Source organism: Chiloscyllium plagiosum, unplaced genomic scaffold (assembly GCF_037043375.1).
Source record: "Chiloscyllium plagiosum isolate Xiang-an unplaced genomic scaffold, Cpla_swu_hap1 HiC_scaffold_29, whole genome shotgun sequence".
NCBI classification, from domain to species: Eukaryota; Metazoa; Chordata; class Chondrichthyes; order Orectolobiformes; family Hemiscylliidae; genus Chiloscyllium; species Chiloscyllium plagiosum.
The window spans coordinates 11,813,799-11,834,717 of record NW_028270167.1 but is presented as its reverse complement, the minus strand read 5'-3'; the positions used below and the strand labels follow the sequence as shown (position 1 = coordinate 11,834,717).

At 37.8% G+C, this 20,919-nt stretch overlaps 1 protein-coding gene across 7 annotated transcripts in view; it reads left to right on the top strand.

The window, feature by feature from the left end:
* The window catches only part of sik3 (SIK family kinase 3), a 305,700-nt gene that overhangs the window by 142,991 nt on the left and 141,790 nt on the right, over window positions 1-20,919 (top strand). For 6 of the 7 annotated variants that reach the window (XM_043676612.2, XM_043676614.2, XM_043676611.2 and 3 more), the window contains exons 2-3: window positions 9,491-9,607; window positions 15,170-15,233. In XM_043676612.2, the coding sequence (XP_043532547.1) occupies window positions 9,491-9,607; window positions 15,170-15,233 (181 nt within the window). Of the gene's footprint in view, window positions 1-9,490; window positions 9,608-15,169; window positions 15,234-20,919 lie in introns of those variants that run through there. The other variant, XM_087976378.1, reaches the window with a different exon arrangement.

Sequence of the window (20,919 nt, the reverse complement as noted above, 5' to 3'; positions counted from 1 at the left end):
TGACCACAGCCACCTAGAAGGACAAGGGCAGTGGATACATGGGAATACCACCACCAGCAAGTTCCCCTCCAAACCACACAACATTGTGATCTGGAACTACATTACTGTTCCTTCACTGTCACTGTAACAAAATCCTGTAACTCTTTTCTAAACAGTATTGTGGATATTCCTAGACCTTGAGGCTGCAGCAGTTCCAAGAAGACCGCTTCTCTGGGGCAATTAAGGATAGGCAATAAATGCTGACCTAGCCAATGGTGCCCAAGGCCTATGAATGAGTAAAACAAAGCACCATTTGGTTAGATTTAAAGATCTCATGGTGCATTTTACTCAAACAGGACCATGGGGAGTACTCTGGCTGTCATGGCAAGGAGGCTGAAGATTTGCCTAGCTTACACTAGAGGGCAAATTCCAGGATAAACATCACTCTTTTGTTAAAGGTTAACGGTCTGGGGAAAGGAAGGAATGAAAGCAAACTCTCTAGAACCAAGAACTACTTTGGACAGTATCTGAGAGTTGAATGACTACTTAAGGGACAGTGTAAAGTATGCCTATGACGTGAGTTTTTCACTTGAGAAAAGTAAAACGGGACTGTTCTGTTCTCTAAATTAAAGTAAGCAGCCAGGCTTACAATAATAGCCTTTAGTCATTGCTTTTAGTCAGCTGCATTACAATCTTAAAATCTGGAAATTACCATGTCGTACTTCTAGTTGATAGCTCAAATTTATCATTTTTAAGGGTTAATTGCCTCTAAAGAGATCAGAACATGGGTTCATTGGAAAAATTGGCATGTCATTGTGATTTTAGCTTTACTTTTTTGTTAGCTGAGCAAAAAGCTTCGTTTGACTGGGAGTGACCCTATAACTCTGGTGTAGTTGATCTGCCCCGTTTGGAAAGTTATACTAGTAAGTATTCTAGTGGACCTGAAATTCTTATTGAAGGAGTGAAAAATTCAATAACTCCCATTGTTGATAGGTTTGAGAACCTTTTTTGATACCCTTGGCATTCTGAGAATTGAAGATCACCCCTAATACTTCAATTGCTGCTTTCTATTGTGAGTGGCTCCATTGGTAGGGAGAAGAAGAGTAAGTGAAAGGATGGAACATCATGTTTTCTTTCTTGGGGCTAGCAGCACTCTATCAGTGATATGAAATATCACATTAGAGTAGAGTTGAATATGTCATAACTTAGAATATCACTTTCTTATTCAAATTCTGATGAAAATTTTCTGAAGTTGTGCTTGAACAGCCATTTTAAAATCCATAACAAACTTCTGAGAAATGAGTGAAATGTTCAAATTTTCATTTCATTCTAGATTGCGATAATTGCTAGGAATACAAGTAAAATAGGCTAATGAGAATACTTACACTACCACTTAGCCCCAAGCAGCACAAACACTTTGCCAGCTTTGTATTACTGATTGGTTTCTGTGAAAACTGGAAACATTGTCATTCATGCATTTCTCATCCGATCCAAATGTGGTGTTATCTGTTGTAAAGATGCAGTTTAGCTTTAAAAATATTATATGTGTTGCATATCATGATGCAAGAGAAAATCAAGTTGTAGAATTTTTTGACCCAGTTAGAGGCGACAAGAATTATATGATGAAACAGGGAAGCAGCTTATTTTTAAAAAATTACACCAGTGGAATAAAAGGTGTTTGATTGCTTGGAGAAGTGATTTCTTCCAACCTTTCTAGAGAAATTAAAGTTGTCCTGATCTCTATGGCTAATTCTGTTCTAATTTTTGTTATGTTGATAAATTAACGTGGCCAAGTGCAGTGAATTTGTTGTCTGTATTTGCTGTCGTACTAACAACAAAAAAGAACTGTTTTTACAAAATTGTAGGTGAGCTTACGTAGTGAATGTACGCTGCAAAATGTTGATCAAAATTCTTACACTTGAATACAAGGCTTTGTGGACCCAATTAGTTATTTTGAAAGACATGAAATCTTCCACCTTCTGAACGTTGGTGAAGATCAGATGGCAAGATCTCGATCTATGAATATTGGTTCATGTTAGCTTGGCTGATCAATGTTAAGCTGTAATGACTTGTCACTTCTTGAGGATATCCAATGACAGGCTATGTATAGTTGTCTCCTACTTTTAACTGAAAGAGAGTAGAATATTTAATTGAAGGCTGTTCAAGCAGTTAGGTTGGTTTCTTGGGAAAGTATGTAATATGAGATGGTAGAAAGGCATCCATCAGGCTGGTGCTACTTTGACATATGACATATTGAAGCTGCACAGGAGCAAAGGACAAAGAAAAGTGTCAACTAGTGCTAAAACAGAGATCCTTGAAGTGTTGAAAAGGCCTTCAACACTTTTAGATGGGGAATATCTATTCATGTGTTTAGTTTTCAGGAATTTGGATTGGAATACAATTTCATTTTAGACTCTCATGTTTATAGAAAAGTCGTCATGATATCTCAATAGTTTTTTTTTTACTAAGACATCTGGGATCCCTCTTCATCTATTCCTTATACTATAGTAATATATTTAAATGACACCGAGTGGTCTGATTGATCTGATTAGATTTAACATGTCCTGAAGTTTAAAATGAATTTGATCTGTTTCTTACAATGAGAATGAACTAAAACAGACTTCATACTATCCCACTATCTTAGTGCATAGATTGATCATCTGTGCAATTAGGTACCATGGTTCACTTCAGATTCTTTGTAATTGAAGCTACTACATGATGCTCACAACTCTTCAATTTCAAAGTGGTAAGCTGCTTTTCAGGTGACCTTTTTTCCCCAGCAAAATAATATATGTTTTATAATTATACTCAGATAGCAAAAGTCCTGTATTCTATTCCTTTGATCCAGGCAGCAAATAGCTGGCACAATGCATTGAGTATAGGAGTTGGGAGGTCATGTTGCAGCTGTATAGGACATGGGTTAGGCCACTTTTGAAATACTGTGTGCAATTCTGGTCTCCCTGCTATAGAAAGGACACTGTGAAATTTGAAAGGATTCAGGAAATATTTACAAGGATGTTGCCAGGGTTGAAGGGTTTGACCTATAGGGAGAGGCTGAATAGACTGGGGCTATTTTCCTTGGAGCATCAAAGCTGAGGGGTGACCTTATAGAGGTTTATAAAATTGTGAGCAGCGTGAATAGGGTGAATAGACTAGGTATTCCCTGGAGTGGAGGAGTCCAAAACTACATGACATCAATTTAAAGTGAGAGAGGAAATATTTAAAAGGGACCTAAGGGGCAACTTTTTCATGGAAAGGGTGGTGCATGTATGGAATGAGCTGCCAGAGGAAGTGGTGGAGGCTGGTACAGTTACAACATTTAGAGGCATCTGGATGGGTTTATGAATAAGAAGCATGCAAAAGGATATGAGCCAAATGCTGGCAAATGGGACTAGATTTATTTAGGATATCTGGTTGGCATGGTTGAGTTGGACCAGCGGGTCTTTTTCAGTACTGTACATCTCTGTGACTCTAATTGTAATTTATAGCCATGTTTTATATCTATTGTAGTATGTAACTGATTTCAATTAAGCAATGTTACACTGGTTGATGAAATCAGCCATTACCTTAGAAAAGCAAATTCAGTGTCTGACAGGTTCCGTCACAGAACTTCTTTCTTAATCTGGGACTTGGATAACCTATTGGCATCACATAAAGAAACTAAAACATTCCACCTTTGTTGTTTGCTTTCTATTTACAGTAGCAGGCGACAGAACAAAGTCTCCAACAGTGAGGCTTCTGCAAAGTGCTACATACCTGGCATCGACAGCAGGCTAATCAGAGCTCAGTTTTGTTGGGCCAGTCATGTGGTTTGCCTAGAGCATTCCCGCACTAAACAGGCACTACTGTACAGACAACTGAGTATTGGAGCATACACCACAGGACATCCCACACTTAAATTGATTTTCAAATTATCTTTAAATTTAAGAGCTTGAAATAAAACAAAGAACTGCGGATCTGAAACAAACAGACAAAAATAGAAAATTCTGGAGAAACTCAGCAGGCCTGTCAGCATTTGTGGAAAGAGTAAAACAGAGTTCACGTTTCTATTCTAGTGACCTTTCTTCAGAATGCTTTCTTCCCGATGAGACCTGCTTCTTGAGTTCTGAAGAAGGATCACTGGACTTGAAACATTAACTCTGTTCTCCTCTAATGTCAAAAAACAGAGCGAAGAGTCTTCAGAACAAGAAATTGTGGCACAAAGCCAGTGCCTCCATCATTTATACTTACAACACTAACATTATATGCAGAATTTGCAAATCGAAAATTAGCCCAACCTCATGCGAGGTGACATCAACTTCGACTGTAAACTGTTTTTCTTTTTTAATCTTGCTTTATCAATGCTCATCCATCAAAGCAATAAGAGAATCTGTCAATTGATTTCAATATTTTCGGAAGCTATTTGAGATCTGAATTCATCTTGGCTGAGCATATGTTCATATATATTCTTTGTGAATTGACAGTGATGTGTTTTCCTTTAAATAAATTAATAACTGATATTATAGTATTGCAGGTTTGAGATTCTTCCATCCTCCTGATCATGTGTAATCTTTTGTCAACTTCCAATTAAAAAATAATAAAATTTATCTTGCTGAACATTGACAGCATATTGAGCATTGTCGTTATTCGTATTGTATCAATATAGTAATGTAGAATATAGGGGCAGGAGTACATCATTTGGCCCTTCAAGCCTGTTCTGCCATTTGATGCGGAGGGATCTGGGTGTCCATGTGCATGAATCACAGAAAATTAGAATGCAGCACAGCAGGTAAGCGACCAGGGCAAATGGAATTTTGGCATTTGTTGCTAAAGAAAAAGAGTATAAAAGTAGGGAAGTTTTGCTGCAACTGTACAAGGCATTAGTGAGACCACATCTGGAGTAATGTATACAGCTTTGGTCCCTTTACTTGTGGAGGTATGTTATGGCAGTGGAGGCAGTTCAGAGGAGGTTCGGCAGATTGAATCCAGAGATGAGAGTTTGACTTATAAAGAGACATTGAATAATTCAGGACTAAACTCTCTGGTGTTTACAAGAATGAGAGGAGATCTGATTGAGGTATATAAGAAGCTAAAGGGGATTGACAAAGTAGATGTAGAGAGGATGGTTCCTCATGTGGGGCAATCTAGAATGAGAGGTCATAGTTTTAGGATGACGGGTGGCAGATATAAAACAAAGATGAGACCATCTGATGAAGGAGCGGTCAATTAAACCTGTTGGACTATAACCTGGTGTTGTGTGACTTTTAACTTTGTACATCCCAGGAATCAGTCCAGTAAATCTTTGTTGCAGTCCCTCCATAGTCAAAACATCCTTCCTCAAATAAGGAGACCAGATTTAAATATTTAATATAATATTCAAATATAATCGAGATGGCATTATCATTGGGAAGAAGTCATGAAATTTGCTGTGGCAGTTGTGGCCATACTGAAAAGAGGTTGTGGGATCTCAGTTATCTTCCCGATGAGACCTCCAAAATCGTTTAATTTATGATGCCTTATTTATTCTATTCTCTTCTCCCCATAATGCTATTTACTAAATATGAGCTCAATATAACATGTTAAACTCCTCAGAGTCTAGATTGCAACACATATAAATTGAACGTGGCATAATATACCACAAAAACTATCCCAATAATTTTAGGCAAGCTGAAAACCTATTTGGTCCTAGTCTCACAGTTCTTCCAAAAAAAAATGTTTAGTTTAGTGCTGAACAGTTCTTCCAAGTAGGAGTTTTGATTTTTTTTTGTTCATTTTGTATGTTATATTTGGTTGCCTTTCATTACTATTATAAAGAGATTTCATCGTCTTTAAAAAGATTGATTGTAGTTTGTGGTTACAATTTCAATCTTAATTACAATAAATATGTCTATGAATACATTGTGCTGTATCAAGTTATAGTATCATCTCAATACAATATTCACAGTCAATGCCACTGGCATAATGTTGTGAATGACACTTTGAGAACCACTGTGCAGCTGGTGGGATGGTCAGAACAGCTTTACAAATGAAATGAAACAGTAACATCTAAATCCCAATTTATTAAAACTATAATTTTATTTTACATCGTATTTAATGTAACTAGGATGGATAATGTGTATGAGAGTTAATATATCCTCAATTTTTCACGCCAAGCCAAATGGAAGTGTTCAGCCACGAGGCGGTGAGGCTGGTGAGTGTGGGTTCAGATAGTTCTCTGAAGCAATCTGCAAGAAGGCGTCCTGTCTCCTGATGTAGAGGAGACCACCAGTGTCATCTACTGCATCCGTTGCACCCAGTGTGGTCTCCTCTACATCAGGGGGACAGGACGCCTTCTTGTGGATCGTTTCAGAGAACATCTCTGGGACACCAGCACCCACCAACCCCACTGCCCCGTGGCTGAACACTTCAGCTCGCCCTCCCACTCCGTCAAGGACATGCAGGTTCTGGGCCTCATCCACCGCCGGGCCGTTACCACCTGATGCCTGGAGGAGGAACGCCTCATATTCCGACTTGGGACCCTGCAACCACACAGGATAAATGTGGATTTCAACAGCTTCCTCATTTCCCCTCTCCCCACATTATCCCAGTCCCAAGCCTCCAACTCGGCCCCGCCCTTCAGGCCCGTCCATCACTCCCACCTCTGACCTATCACCTTCTCCCTCACCTTCATTCACCTACTACCTACTACCTACCCCCAAACCTCCCAACCATTCCCGACCCACAAGCCTCATTCCTGATAAAGGGCTTATGCCCGAAACATCGATTCTCCTACTCCTCGGATGTTGCCTGACCTGCTGTACTTTTCTAGTACCACACTCTCAACTCTAACTTGACGTGTTTCAAAGCTTCTTGACCTTTTTATTCTGTATATTTTCTTTAAAACATGTTTCTGCTAAAGGTTTTGAACGACACAGGTTTTCACAAGAATTGATGTCCTCAACATCTCAAAGGGCCAGGGAGCATGGGTATCCAACATTATAAGATAGTGACAACAGTGAGGATTTTGTCCACTTACGAGAAGGGATAATTATGAAAAATGATTGTGTTTTGAACTGAACGCAAGGACTGTATTTTACCAAACAAATAAATTTTTTTTACATGGTTGAAGGAAACCAATTTGAGTTATGTCACTAATTTGATTAGATTGTCACTGAAAATAAGGCGAGGTTTTCTACATACAAATCTTTTAATTCTGTTTTGAAAATGTATTTTTATGGTATAACGATATTTAAAAAAAAATAACCCAGACTATGCTTCATTTCCCACAAATCTTCAAAAGCAATTTTAAATTCATGTTGAAAATGCCAAACAAAAATACTTAATGTGAATGTTGTCACAAAAGAAATTAAACTGTTGCCTTGATTATAAACCTGAAGTTACTTTATGGGAGTAGATAGGTTGAACATTCCAGCTGATTAATATTCAGGTGAATAACTTTGCTCTTGTTTGCATTATCTTTGGGCAATGTGGAGAAGTGTTCAGTGTGAATTTATCATTGAAGTTTATATGGTTTAACATGAAGTATGATTGTAGCTTATTTGATTTTGTCACAAAAGCATTCATACAATCATGAGATTTAGTATATATATTTAAAGGACCAGGTGCATTCTCTATTCTCTGTCACTTTGTATGGAACAGATGAATAACAACTACAAAAAGTAAAAAGCACCTTGCTTGTTAAAATAAAGAAGTTTTAATATTACGAACTTCCTAAACACTGGTTTACATGTATCCGTGTTTTGAATTTTTTTTAATGAAACAATAAATGCTAGTTAATCTCTAGTATGTTTTGAGAACTTTGTGGTGTCCATCTCTCTGACACTGAAGCGAATTAAGTGTACTTGTGCTATTTGGTTTCACCAAGTATAGGTAAAAACAAGGACTGCAGATGCTGGAAACCAGATTCTAGATTAGAGTGGTGCTGGAAAAGCACAGCAGTTCAGGCATTTCCTGCTCCTCAAATGCTGCCTGAACTGCTGTGCTTTTCCAGCACCACTCTAATCCACATTCACCAAGTATAGATTTGAAGCAGGCCAACCTCGAAAGAAAGAATGATAAACAAAATAACCTTTGAGTGTTTTTCTGTGAAGCTATGTTAGTGACTACAGTGAGCTAAATATTTTGTTTACATATTTAAAACCATACTTTTAATGTTGTAATATATTGAAAATAATATATTTAGGACTGGGTTTTCATATTAACGGCAGTTGGAGTGGTCAGGAAATGTTCCCAATTTGTTGCACTCGCCCTGGGAGAAAGTGCTCCCAAAGGTGGGAATTTCAATTCTGGGTGGCCAAATGGGGATGTGCCCACCACCTCAATGAGGAGTTCAGAGGCTGCCACAAGTACTGTGGAATGCATCAGTGCTTTTTCAACTTTGTCCCAGTTGGTTATGTTATTATTGGGCCGTTTACCCCCAATCTGTTCTGACCGTCCCACAGAATGCATGCCTCATCAAGGCCAACTTATGCTCCTCTATTTACCCCTCATAGCCTCCATGTCTCCCTTTGCCCTTTCATCTAGCCCCAATGACCACTCATATCCTCTATTGCAATATTACTCCTCCGTTCATCCCTACTGGGTCCTTATGCCCTCCATGCCAACATATAAGACTTTAATGCTTATTCACCCAGTATACATTCAGTATAGAACAAATGAGCCTATAGTAACAATGGCATGCATGGACAAGCTTTAATAACAGCTGTTCATTCATAGCCGTTTTAAAAAAAAGCCTTTTTTTTTTAACCATGGCCCTATAAAAGTGTTAATCATCTGAACCCTTAAAATAACAGTAGTGGAAACTACAAGCATTTAACACCTCTCAATTATGTCTATATAGACATTTAAGAAAAAGAGCTGTTAATCAAGTCATTTCTTCCCTTAGGCACAGCTGATTCATCCAAGTAATGGATCTTTGCTCTGTTGACACTCCAAATCCTACTGGATACCGCAAATAATTCCAACAATTTTAAACCATAATCAATGCTCCCAGTTGTTCAGAATGATTCTGTTATTGCCATTTAATGTCCTCTGAACCTACATTCCATTTCATTACTTGCCCCGTTTTTCTTTCTTTCTGCCCCCCTTTTTCTCACAGTCTAAGTTTTTTTATAGATAGGTTGTTAATTTGAAACATACCTTTGATTTTCTTTCCACAGGTATTAGCTAACCTGCTGGTATTTACAACTTTATCTGTTTTATTCTACTTTATCAGTTTGTCCTAATCCTTGTGTAATCTATTTTCTGTTGTATTCTCTTGATGAAAGTGAAAGATCTGTTAGTATTAGATTTAAAATATTTTACTCATAAAATTGTGAAGGTATCTGTAACTTAATCAGAGAAAATATGAGTTAGATATTTGTGTTGGCTGAAGAGAATGGAGAGAGTTGTTGGAGATCTGACTATAATAAACCAATAATGTTATAACCAGCTGCAGCCTTTGTAGCAAGTATTAAATATGCTGTTAAATTATCTGTAAAATTGACATATGATATTTTGAGCTTTCTAATTTTTAAATTTTTATGACTTCCAGGTTGCTATAAAGATAGTAGACAAAACACAGCTAGAGGAGGAAAACCTGAAAAAGATCTTCAGAGAAGTTCAAATCATGAAAATGCTCCGGCACCCCCATATTATTAGGTTGTACCAGGTGAGAAACTTTATTTATTTTTATGAGGATTGATCTTTATCTCTTGTCATCAATTAAAAGAACATAAATATCAGGCATATAACATTTCTGATTTTATGAAACTATTTCTACTTACAAAGGAAATTAATAACAATAACATTATCATTATAGTTAATACTGCAAATGCTGGAAAGTCTACTGGAAGGTCACTGATTTGAAATATTAAGTTTATTTTGCTAGCCATAAATGCTTCCTAATGTACTGAGAATTTCTAGCATTTTCTGTTTATATTAATATCGCTTTACTTTTCTTATTTGACGAAGAATTACATATGCTGTTTCCTTAAAAGTCTTCCATTTTGTGTTTCTTATAAACAACTCATGGGTTATCATTTGGTGGAACAAATTCTGCTGTGATTTTAGTAAAATAAAAAAAATAAAAACTGGAATTCTATTCAAAGTGAAAACATGAAAATGATCTGACTTGTTTTATTTGCTGTCACATGTATTTTGTGAGTAATACAGTGAAAAGTATTGTATTGTGTTGCCACTCCCTGGCGCCATCCTAAAACACAGAAAAATATAGAATATAATGGTAGAAGAATAAAGAAATAAAGGAAAAGTGTTAAGCTTTACAGTCCATCATGTTAAGTGCTATGCCAAGTGCCACTGACCTGGTGGCTAGACACAGGTCTTACTTTCCACGCTGTTGTTGCTGGAATGAAATTTGCCACTGTTCGGCGTCATCTCGCCTGTACCGATGCCCTCGACACTATATGGGTCCTAGTTGGTGTCTGCATTGACGAGATCTATCGATGCCGCTGGATATACCACACTGGCCCAAACTCGACTCCACCACGACCATAAATCCGCTTCAGGCCCATCTTGCTGATGCAGCCACTGCCAATGCTGCAAGGTCTTGTATTGGGCCCAAGTGCTCCTCCGCCACCTCCATGAATCTGAGCTTGACCCAGACGCTACTGGAGACTTAAACTCATCCCCATTGCAGTAGACAGGAGTTAACACTTGGACTGCTTTGTTGATACAGAAACCATTGCAAACACCAACTCACCTCCACTGCAGCAGACTTGAGTTCGCGCTAGAACTGCCTCATTGATGCAGAAGCTGCTGTGAACCCAAACACACTCTGATGCTGCCATGAGTCTACGCTGGGCCCAATCGCTGACCGACATGAGTCCACACTGGGCCCACTCGAATTTGTGCTGGGCCCACTCGTTAACCACAATGAGTCCATGCTGGGTCTACTTGCCAACTGCCACACGTCTGCACAGGGCCCACTTGCTGTTGATGCCCTCGCCATGACCAAGCTCTTCAACAAGAAGTAATTAAAGTACAGTGTAAAAAGAGATAAAAGACAAAAAAAAACAAAAGAAAAAAACAAAAAGAAATGTGGACAGAGTGGATGAGCTCCGGGCTCAGAAGCCCTACTCCACTGCTATCTTACTGGAGGAGGCTGCTGTCAAATTTTTAACTATGTTGGAACATCACATTTAGCCACAGTCAGATGTAGAAAATTGAACTAATTTCCTTAAAATCTCTAAGCTAAAATCGTTATTAAAGGAATCTTTCCTGTTATAACCATAATGATTGTAAAATGACTTCTAACCATAACAAAGAGTACCCATTAAAGTTAATTTCTGAAAGTGAAGTGTGTATTGCAGGACATTGCCTTGGGATTCAACTGACTTTTAACTTTCCAATGTTCAGTTTCTAAACAGTTTGAACTATGAATATGTGACTGCCTTATAACTTCTTTAAGGCATCAAATTGTATTTTGCTTTCATTGATCATGAACTTCATATAGAATAATGGATTGTCATTCACATCCAGGAAAAGTAGATAAAATACATGGGGAGGCAGGCAAATTCACATTTGGGAGGCCCTAAATGCCTGGAGAATTCCATTATGGGAGCAACCAATTGAAGGAAGTCACCCCTGTAAGTAGAATAGATAAAGAGCTGCTCAACCATTTACAGGCTGTTTTTGGTTCTACTTGCTATCAGGAGCAACTGCAGAAGGGAATAAGGCTGTGATTGGAGAATTAACTCAGGAAAAAGAATTGGAAATTTTCTGACAGTGACGGAGTTACCAATGTGGCTTTTTTAAAGGGGGAGAGGTGGTGTGTGGCTATGTGTTCGCCTGGGTTGGAAGAGAGGGTTACTCCAAAAGTGGTAAGGGAAGAAAGGAAGTCCAAAGTGGGGTTGGGTCTTGGAGGTTATGTGAGGTGGGGCAGGGAAAGTGTGTTGCTGGAAAAGCACAGCAGGTCAGGCAGCATCCAAGGAACAGGAGAATCGACGTTTCAGGCATGAGCCCTTCCTCAGGAAGGGCTTTCTTCAGCCTTTCCTGAAGAAGGGCTCATGTCCGAAATGTCGATTCTCCTGTTCCTTGGTTGCTGCCTGACCTGCTGTGCTTTTCCAGCAACACATTTTCATCTCTGATCTCCAGCATCTGCAGTCCTCACTTTCTCCCAGGGAAAGAAAGAGGCAAACAGAATAGGGGGCGAAGTTGGCTCTGGATTGGCAAGGGGCGAAGGTGGATGCAAGAGAAGCTAGGGTGGAAGAATTTAAGAAGGAGACTGGGAAGGCTGCAAGGAGAGAAGAGGGGCATCAAAGACAAGGAAACAATACAGGAACATGCAACTAACTGGGAGCCACGTTAACCTAAAATAACCTGTGTGCTGGACTGATGAACTTCTTGCATGTGAATTTGTAATCTTTAACTTAAGGCTACATAAATTCAAGAGATATTACACAGGATAACAGTTAGTGGATGCTACATTTTGAGTTGTGAAATTTAAATCTGAGATTGAGATCTGTGCTGCAGTAAAAAGGGTAGTAACTGCCTCGTTCAGATGTTCCAGCTTTGTGCAATTGTGAAGGAAATACATTAGTTGTGACCTCATCACAGAAGATGTGCTTACGTTGATGGCTTTTTGAGAGTTGAAATATGTAAGTTATTTTGAGAAAGGGTTTTCTTGTTCAGTTATGCCTGCTGTGCTAATTCAAACACTGTTATCCAGGGACTTAATGCTTTCCTTTTGTATTTGGCTTTTAAGTTGAATGGAATTTTAATAATTATTGAGGATATTGAATAATTACAGTTCTGCTCCTGTGTAATTCCAAATACCCCACAAGGTCTCTAAATACATAATGTATTGTTATTATGTGCTTGCATCATCTAATAAATGAATGGCAGAAGGAGCCCCTGAAAGTGATGTGGGCATTGGATATTAATTTCAATGCTGTCACGGAAAGCTTTTTGGAACACTTTTGGTCATCACTGTCCAGTAATACACTCAACTCATATTTTACTGTATAATAGTGGATTCTTACTATTCTTTCAACGTGTTACCAAAGTTCGTAACTGTTTGGTGTCTGCAATATTCCCAAGTTATGGATCTATCTTTTACTAGAACAATACATACAGTGCTACTGATGAAGATTTGTTTATTATGCCCTTGAGCAAAAATGTTACGAGGAATAATTTGAAGACATGTCACTTGTGAGGAAATGGTTTTTACTATGTCATACAAATTGGTGGCTGTGGATTGTAGAATGAGGGCTCCTGTCTACTGATGTTCCAAACCACAGACAGTGGTCTGTGCAGCAGATGTTGAATGCTGCCTGCTATGTTAGTGATTTAAAATAGAGCTTGCAACATTTTGCATTCATCATTATTAAAGTGTATTCTGCCAATGACTGCTGTTTATGTACCAGGAGCCTAAGAACTGCAGCAGTTTAAGGAGATGGCTCACCACCACCTTTTTCAGGACTATTAGGACAGACAATAAATGCTGGTCTTGTCAACAATACCTTTGATTTGGCATATCTGAATCTTTCCTTCTGTTCACCTTAGCCATGGAACAAGATTTTCACTCACTCAACCGCTTTCCTTGACCCAGTTCAGATTTTCTCTCTCCTATCAATAAGCCTGCAAAACTGGAGATGCCCGGCTACTCAATCTCTTTGAAGTGAATTTGCCCTGTAAACTGTGCCATGTGCTAAGTTTGCAATTCATTTAGTTTTTGTTCTTTTCTCAATTCAAATTCACTTCCCCATGGGTATATTTGGATATTGAAGTTCAGTCGTGTTCCATCTAGTTGTTTTGGCAACAATAGGTAAGTTGAGAAATCCAGAGAAATAGAGGTTTGTTTCATTTTGTTTTTGAGCATCATAGGAAATCAGTTTGTTACGTATATTGATACAGAATCTGGATAATTCTTTTTACTGTGTTGTAAGTTATGTTTCAATTGGTAGTGCTCTTGCATCTGAATCAGAAAATTGAGATTAAAAAATCAAGACTGACCTTTCAGTGCAATGTTGAGGGAGTGCTGCATTGCTGGAGGTGCTAATTTTTGGGTGAAACATTAAACCCAGGCCACATCAGTCACTTAGTACCATATTCTTTATGTTAACCTATTTCAAAGTTAAAAATCACACAACACCAAGTTACAGTCCTATGGTTTATTTGGAAGCACTAACTTTTGGGAGAGGTGCTCCTTCATCAGGTAGTTGTGGAGCAGGACCATAAGACACAGAATTTATAGCAAAAGATCACAGTGTCATGCAACTGAAATGATATCTTGAACAAACTTGGATTGCTGTTAAGTCTTTTATCTTTTAGAATGGTTTGCAGGTTTTGGTTCATTAATATATAAGTCCCAGAACTAATTTTATGTCACATTCTTGAGAACTTAAGATTTTATTTTTAAAAAAGGTGACATGCCCACTCAGACAATGTGTTAAAGGTTTGAGGTTAGAGACTATCTGTATCAATCTTGAGTCAGACTGGTTCTATTTCTAAAGTAGGAATTTATAAAATGTTTCCGGGATTGTCTGCCTGCATTGACTGCCTGTAGATTGTGTGCTTTTTGAGCAAAATAGAATGTCTCTGCAAATACGATTCTGCAAGTACAAATTCACCCCATAGACTTATATGTGTGTGTGTGCGTGTTGGACAATAACCTAGTGTTGTGTGATTTTTAACTTTGTCCACCCCAATCCAACACTGGCACCTCCACATCAGGGCACTATTTCAAAGCAAAGGACGGAAGTTATCATCTGTATCTTTGTCAATCTATAAATCTCAATCAATATTACTAAACTGAATTATCTGGTCATTATCACATTACTGATTGTGGAAGATCGCGGTGTGTAAATTGACTGCCATGCCTCCTTTGTTACAACAGGGACTACATTTCAAAGTATTTCATTGACTAAATACATCCTTTGGTTGTGAAAGATGCTGTATAAGTGCAAATTCCTATTCTCCTGTATCTTTCTTTGTTTTGTTTTCTTCCTTTTGACCATATAACAACAGAATAGTACAACATAGAAGGAGGCTATTAAATCTAACATACCTGTGCTGGCCCTTTCTAAGAACAGCCCTTTCACTCTTTCAACACGTTCTTGCAATTTATTTTTCCTTCAAGCCCATCGCCAATTTGCTTTTAAATGTTATGTACTAAACTGTCACCAATACCCAGTATTTTCAAAACTTAGCATTAGCTTTGGTACATGAGAATATTTTCCTCACCTGCGCCTACTGTGTCCTTGTGCTACAGGTTATGGAGACAGAAAGAATGATTTATTTGGTGACGGAGTATGCAAGTGGTGGGGAGATATTTGGTGAGTAATATCTTTGATTTGTGTTGGATGTTAGCAATCCAGGCTTAAAACCATCTTTTATAGCTGCTGTGTTACCTTTCATTTTTACAAAATCAGATGTATTGAATTTAATAGTTCATTATATTTAATCTTAGACATGAATTAAATAAGATTAACCATCTTTTCAAAGAACAGTATAAAACTACCCTTTTATTGTGAAAGCACTGTTTGCAAATTATAGTCTGTAGCTGTGACTGATTTCTAACAATCCATGTCACAGCTGTACTTAACAGGTTAGAATTCTTTGGTCCTTAATATACAACATAAGATGAATTTGATAATAAATGTTTTCTTTAATTTTCTTTTTTTCTTTTTTTTCCAACACGGTTGAACTATTTATTTGAACTGACACGGTTTCAGAATATTTTGTCAAGCTCTCCATGCCTAAATGTTTGGGCTTAAAATGTTTGATAATGGATAATTTAGCAGTTTAAAATGTGTTAAGATGCTGTGTCAGGAGCTATCTGGTTGGTAGTGACAATGCTGCAAGTGAATATTGGGAGTTAAAGGTGTGATTTCCAGCGGGAGCTATGGAAGTATAGTAGACAATTCTGGCACTCTACATATTTGACAGCGCAACATATTTGCTTGTATCAGTGTTGGAGAATGAAACTTCCATAGGTCCAATTACAGAAGTTAAAATGCACGCACAAGTGCCCACTGTATGGGATATTATCGTTTAATATGGTTTGCCCGACACCTACTGAAATGAGAGAACGTAGAAATATAGGAACAGGAGTTGGCCATTCAGTCCCTTGACCCTGTTTCACCATTCGGTAAGATCATGGCTAATCTGTGGCCTAACTCCAAATATTTGCTTTTGGTCCACATCACTTAGTTCCTTTGTTGAACAAAAGTTTATCTCATATTTTAAAATTAGCAACTGATCCAGTATCCACTGCCGTTTGTGGAAAGGAATTCCAAACATCTCCCACCCTGTGCATGTAGAACTGCTTCCTAACATTTGGTCTAAATGGTCTGATCTTAACTCTCAGACAATGCCCCCTAGTTCTAGAATCTCCAACCAGTGAAAATAGTTTATCTGACCTGTCTTTTCTTGTCAATATTTTGAAAACTTTGATCGTCTCACCCCTGAACCTTCTAAATTCTAACAAAAACAGGCCTGGTTTGTATAATCTATCCTCATAACTTAACCCCTGAAGTCCAGGAATTATTCTTGTAAATTTATATTGTACTCCCTTAAGGGCCTTCCTAAGGTTTTGTGTCTAGATCTAGTCACAGGACTCTCAAATGTGGTCTAACGAGGATTTGTATAACTGCAGCATTTCCAGTTCTCTAGATATAAAGGCGAGCATTACGTGAGCTTTTTTGATTATTTACTTCTCCTGTGTGTAATATTTAAAAGTTAAAAATCACACAACTCCAGATTATAGTCCAACAGGTTTATTTGGAAGTACTAGCTTTCGGAACGCTGCTCCTTCATCAGGTAGTTGCGAAGCAGGACCATAAGATACAGAATTTATAGCAAAAGGTTACAGTGCCATGCAATGATATATTGAACAAACCTAGATTGCATGAGGGAAGTGTGTGTGGGTTGAGGGGTTGGGGGTGGGGAGGGGGGGTGGGTAGGCAGGGTGGGGAAGGGGCAATATAACATTCCATGGCATTGTAACCTTTTGCTATAAATTCTGTATCTTATGGTCTTGCTGCACAGCTACCTGATGAAAGAGCAGCGCTCTGAAAGCTAATACTTCCAAATAAACCTGTTGGACTATAATCTGGAGTTGTGTGATTTTTAACTTTGTCCACCCCAGTCCAACAGCGGCACCTCCTCATCATAATATTTTAAAGATCTATGCGCCTGAACCCAGAGGTCTCTTTGGACATCCACTGTATTTACCTTCATACCATCTAGAAGGTACCCTGATCTATCATGTTTTGGTCCAAAATATATCACCTTACGCTAGCTTCCATTGAACTTCATCTGCCACAATTTTGCCCATTCATTAGTCTATCAATGTGTCTTTGTAATTCTATGCTATCATCTATACAGTCTAAACAGGCTTTGTTCCTACTACCTAACTTTGTATCATTAGCAAATTCATATACATGACTTTCTATGCCATTATCCAAGTTGTTAATATATAATGTGAATAATTGACGACCAAACTAATCCTTAGTGGAACACCACTGGTCACACCAATTTGAGTTCCTATCCATTATCCTTACTTTATGTTGCCTGTAATTCAATTAATTTTCCAGCCATGTTAATAATTTGCCCTCAGTTCTGTGGCCTTCTACCTTAGTTAACAGTCTCTTATGTAGGACTTTATCAACTGCATTCTGGAAGGTTGTATAAACAACATCCGTAGACGTTCCTCTGTCTGTCAAAGTAGCCACCTCTTCAAAACGTTCGGTGAAGTTTGTAAGGTATGGTCTACCTGTCATAAATCCATGTTGGCTCTCCCTGATTAACTGAAAATATTCAAGGTGTTCAGTTACCCCATCCTTGATTATAGACGACAACAATCTCCCCATCAGTGATGTTAGGCTAACTGGTGTGAAATTCCCTGGTTTCCTATTTCCCCCTTCTTAAAAAGTGGAGTGACATTCATTTTCCTAATCCAGAGGATCCTGTATATGGGAACTGAAAGATTACAGTTGAGGCATTCACAATATGCTCTCCTACTTAACACCTTTGATGGAAACCCTCAGTCCTGCGGATTTGTCACTCTTTAATTCCATTAATTTCCTCATTAATGATGTTTTACTTATGTTAATTTTATTCACTCTCTGTTTCCGATCCACTGGTAATTTCTTCAGGACTTCCGGCAAGCTATCTTTCTTTTCTACTGTAAATACTGAAAGCAAAGTATTTATTCAATGCATCTGCTATTTCCCATAGTCATTGATAATTGACGCACTTTCAGTCTTTAGTGGGTCAACATTGCTCTTGACCACCTGCTTTCCCTTATGTAACTAACATTTTTTCTTGTTGGTTTGCTGTGCCCAGCAAATTTCCTTTCATAATCCCTTTTAGTAACTCTTATAAGCTGCTTTGTGGCCATTTGTTAGTTTTAGTATCTTTCCCATTCAACAGAATCTGTGCTTATTATTTTTGTAAATCTTTTTTTTTATATATCAACCTGTTCAGAGATGTTATTATACACCGCTAGAGCAGGTAGGACTTGAACCTAGACCTCCAGAATCTAGTGGTAGGGACACTGCCACGACGCTACAAGGGCCCAAGAATAATTACCTTTACTAAAAGTAACTGCATATAAATTAATTGAACTTGAATTCCAGCAGCTGCTATGGTGGGATTTGAACCTATGTCCCTAGAACATTACTTTGTGCCTACTGGATTACTAGCCCAGTGACATTTCCACTGCATCACCTTTTACTTTCATACTCTCTTATCTCTTTAATTGCCCATGGCAGTTTTTCCTATGAAGCGGAGCTGTTCTCTCTTGGGAATATAAACTGGTTTTGTATTATGTTAAGGGAATAGTTGATTGATGTATTAATTAAGAATTAGTTGATTGTGAATTGGTTATATTAATATGGGGATCTAGTAATCGGTGGGGACCCCACAGCCAAGTGGTTGACTCTTAACTGCCCTCTGGGCAACTAGGAGTGGGCAATAAATGCATTCTAGTGATGCCCACATCCTTTGAATAAATAATTAAATTAAAAAGATATTTAGCCTGTAGTGTGTAATGAAAAATTTTAAAGTGTAATTGGTGGGATGAGAGTTTAATGGAAAGAAGCAGTAACTGAATTAAAGCAGTCACTAAAGTTGTGGACGTGGACTCTGTTTGTTTAAATATAATTATCTTATTGTGTATAACATTGCAAACAGAGGATACTTGAGTGAAAATGTAAAGTTTCAGAGTATGATTAACCACCTTTTTTTTTTGAAAGTGAGCCTTTTAACCAGTGTAATAATTAAGTTACAATGTTTGACTAGAGTACAGGAGATTTACCAAAAGCAGGAAAAGCACTTTTCAAATATTTCCTGGCTTTGTTAGCAACAAATGCTTGAGAGTGTAGATCAATTGACATAAAAGCTACATTACAGCAGGGAGATCAGCTCAAGTATGAAGTGTTTCTTTACCTTCCAAAAGAGACATTGAATGCAGGACAGCTTGGAAGTTGAATGTTTATATGGCCTAAATGATGCCTCTGGAGCTTTTTAAAACTTTTTATTAAGGTCTGCTTTGTTAAAATTGGATTATCTTCACTTAAGGGCAGTACTTGTCATGTTTACTGGCACTATGAGGGGCATCTTTACATGCATGTATGTGATTATTTTGTGAGGAGAGAGCAATGAATTTGGAAATACTGTTATAAGTGGGCTTAAAACAAAACTTGAATTTGGAAGTCAGGCTTGTGGGCTTTTAAATACATTGGATTAGAAATCAGGCAGAACGAACCCAGTGGCACTTTGAATCAGCAGTCTTATTTTGGAAAATGTTAGCCTCATTGCTTTTAGTCAAAGTAGCCTCACAAAGGTGCAGCGGCTTCAGAAATTAAAATGGAGATATTTGGAACTTGTGAACAGAAGTAGGTCATTCATCCCCCTGAAAAGGTCAATTTAAAAATTGTAAACCATTTTAAACGATCAGGACTGATTTCTTCATATTTTGCTTAACAAAAATTGACTTATCTTAGATTTGAAACTAACAACTGGTCGAGCACCAACTGCAGTTTGTGGAAGAGAGTTCCAAATCTCTACCACCCTTTGTGTGTAGAAGTGCTTCCTAACATCTATCATGAATGATCTGGCCCTAATTCCCAGTTCTAGAATCTCCAACCAGGAGAAATAGTTTATTTACCTTGTATTTTCCTGTTAATATCTTGCAGACTTGAAGAAGAATAGTGAAGTTTAATTGGACAGCAAAGTTGGCTGGGCATCTTGATAAATCTAGATGACAGTTTGGAAGTAATAGAGTTGACGCAACTTTGGGGATTTTTCAAAGTAGAAAATGTTATTCTGGCAAATGAAACTTTGGAAAAAAATTAAAAGTGGAGCATTGAGTTCTAAAATTTCCATCTTTGAGAGAAGCCAGGAACATGAAGCTTCATCTTTTCAGTAATGCTATTTAAGTAAATCTCTGTGATAGGTTCTTGAGTACAGGGGAGTTTCAAATTTTTCTTTTGGGAAAGAGAGGTAAATATTGCATTTTAGCTTAGGAAGCTAAAAAGATCAGAAGAGTAGTATAAAGTACCTTGCGGCAGAAGCTCTCACTCTTGGTAAGGTGGTAGACATGGCATTTTGCTTAATGAGAATATTGGTAGGAATTTTAGGAAAGGATTCTGCAGCAATACCCATTAAATGCTATATCGATAATAAGGCACTCTGGGATAATGCACACTCAGCAAATGTGTGAATGGGAAAAAAAACTGAGGATTAATATTAGTTTTAAAACAGATGCTGGAGGATGGAGAAATCTCCAATTGAAATGAGAGAACAGTAGTAAAATTATCTAAATGATTGTTTTATACCAAAAGGAACAAGTTCTAAGAAGCCGGCAGACCTACTGGAAAAAGAATGCTTGGAACTTCAATGTAAAAAGGAAATAAAATGGAAATATAATATATTGTCATTTTGTATGTTTTGTTTGTGTTTTTATTATAAATATAAAATGAAGATAAAGGAGAATTTGTTATCATCTAATATGGT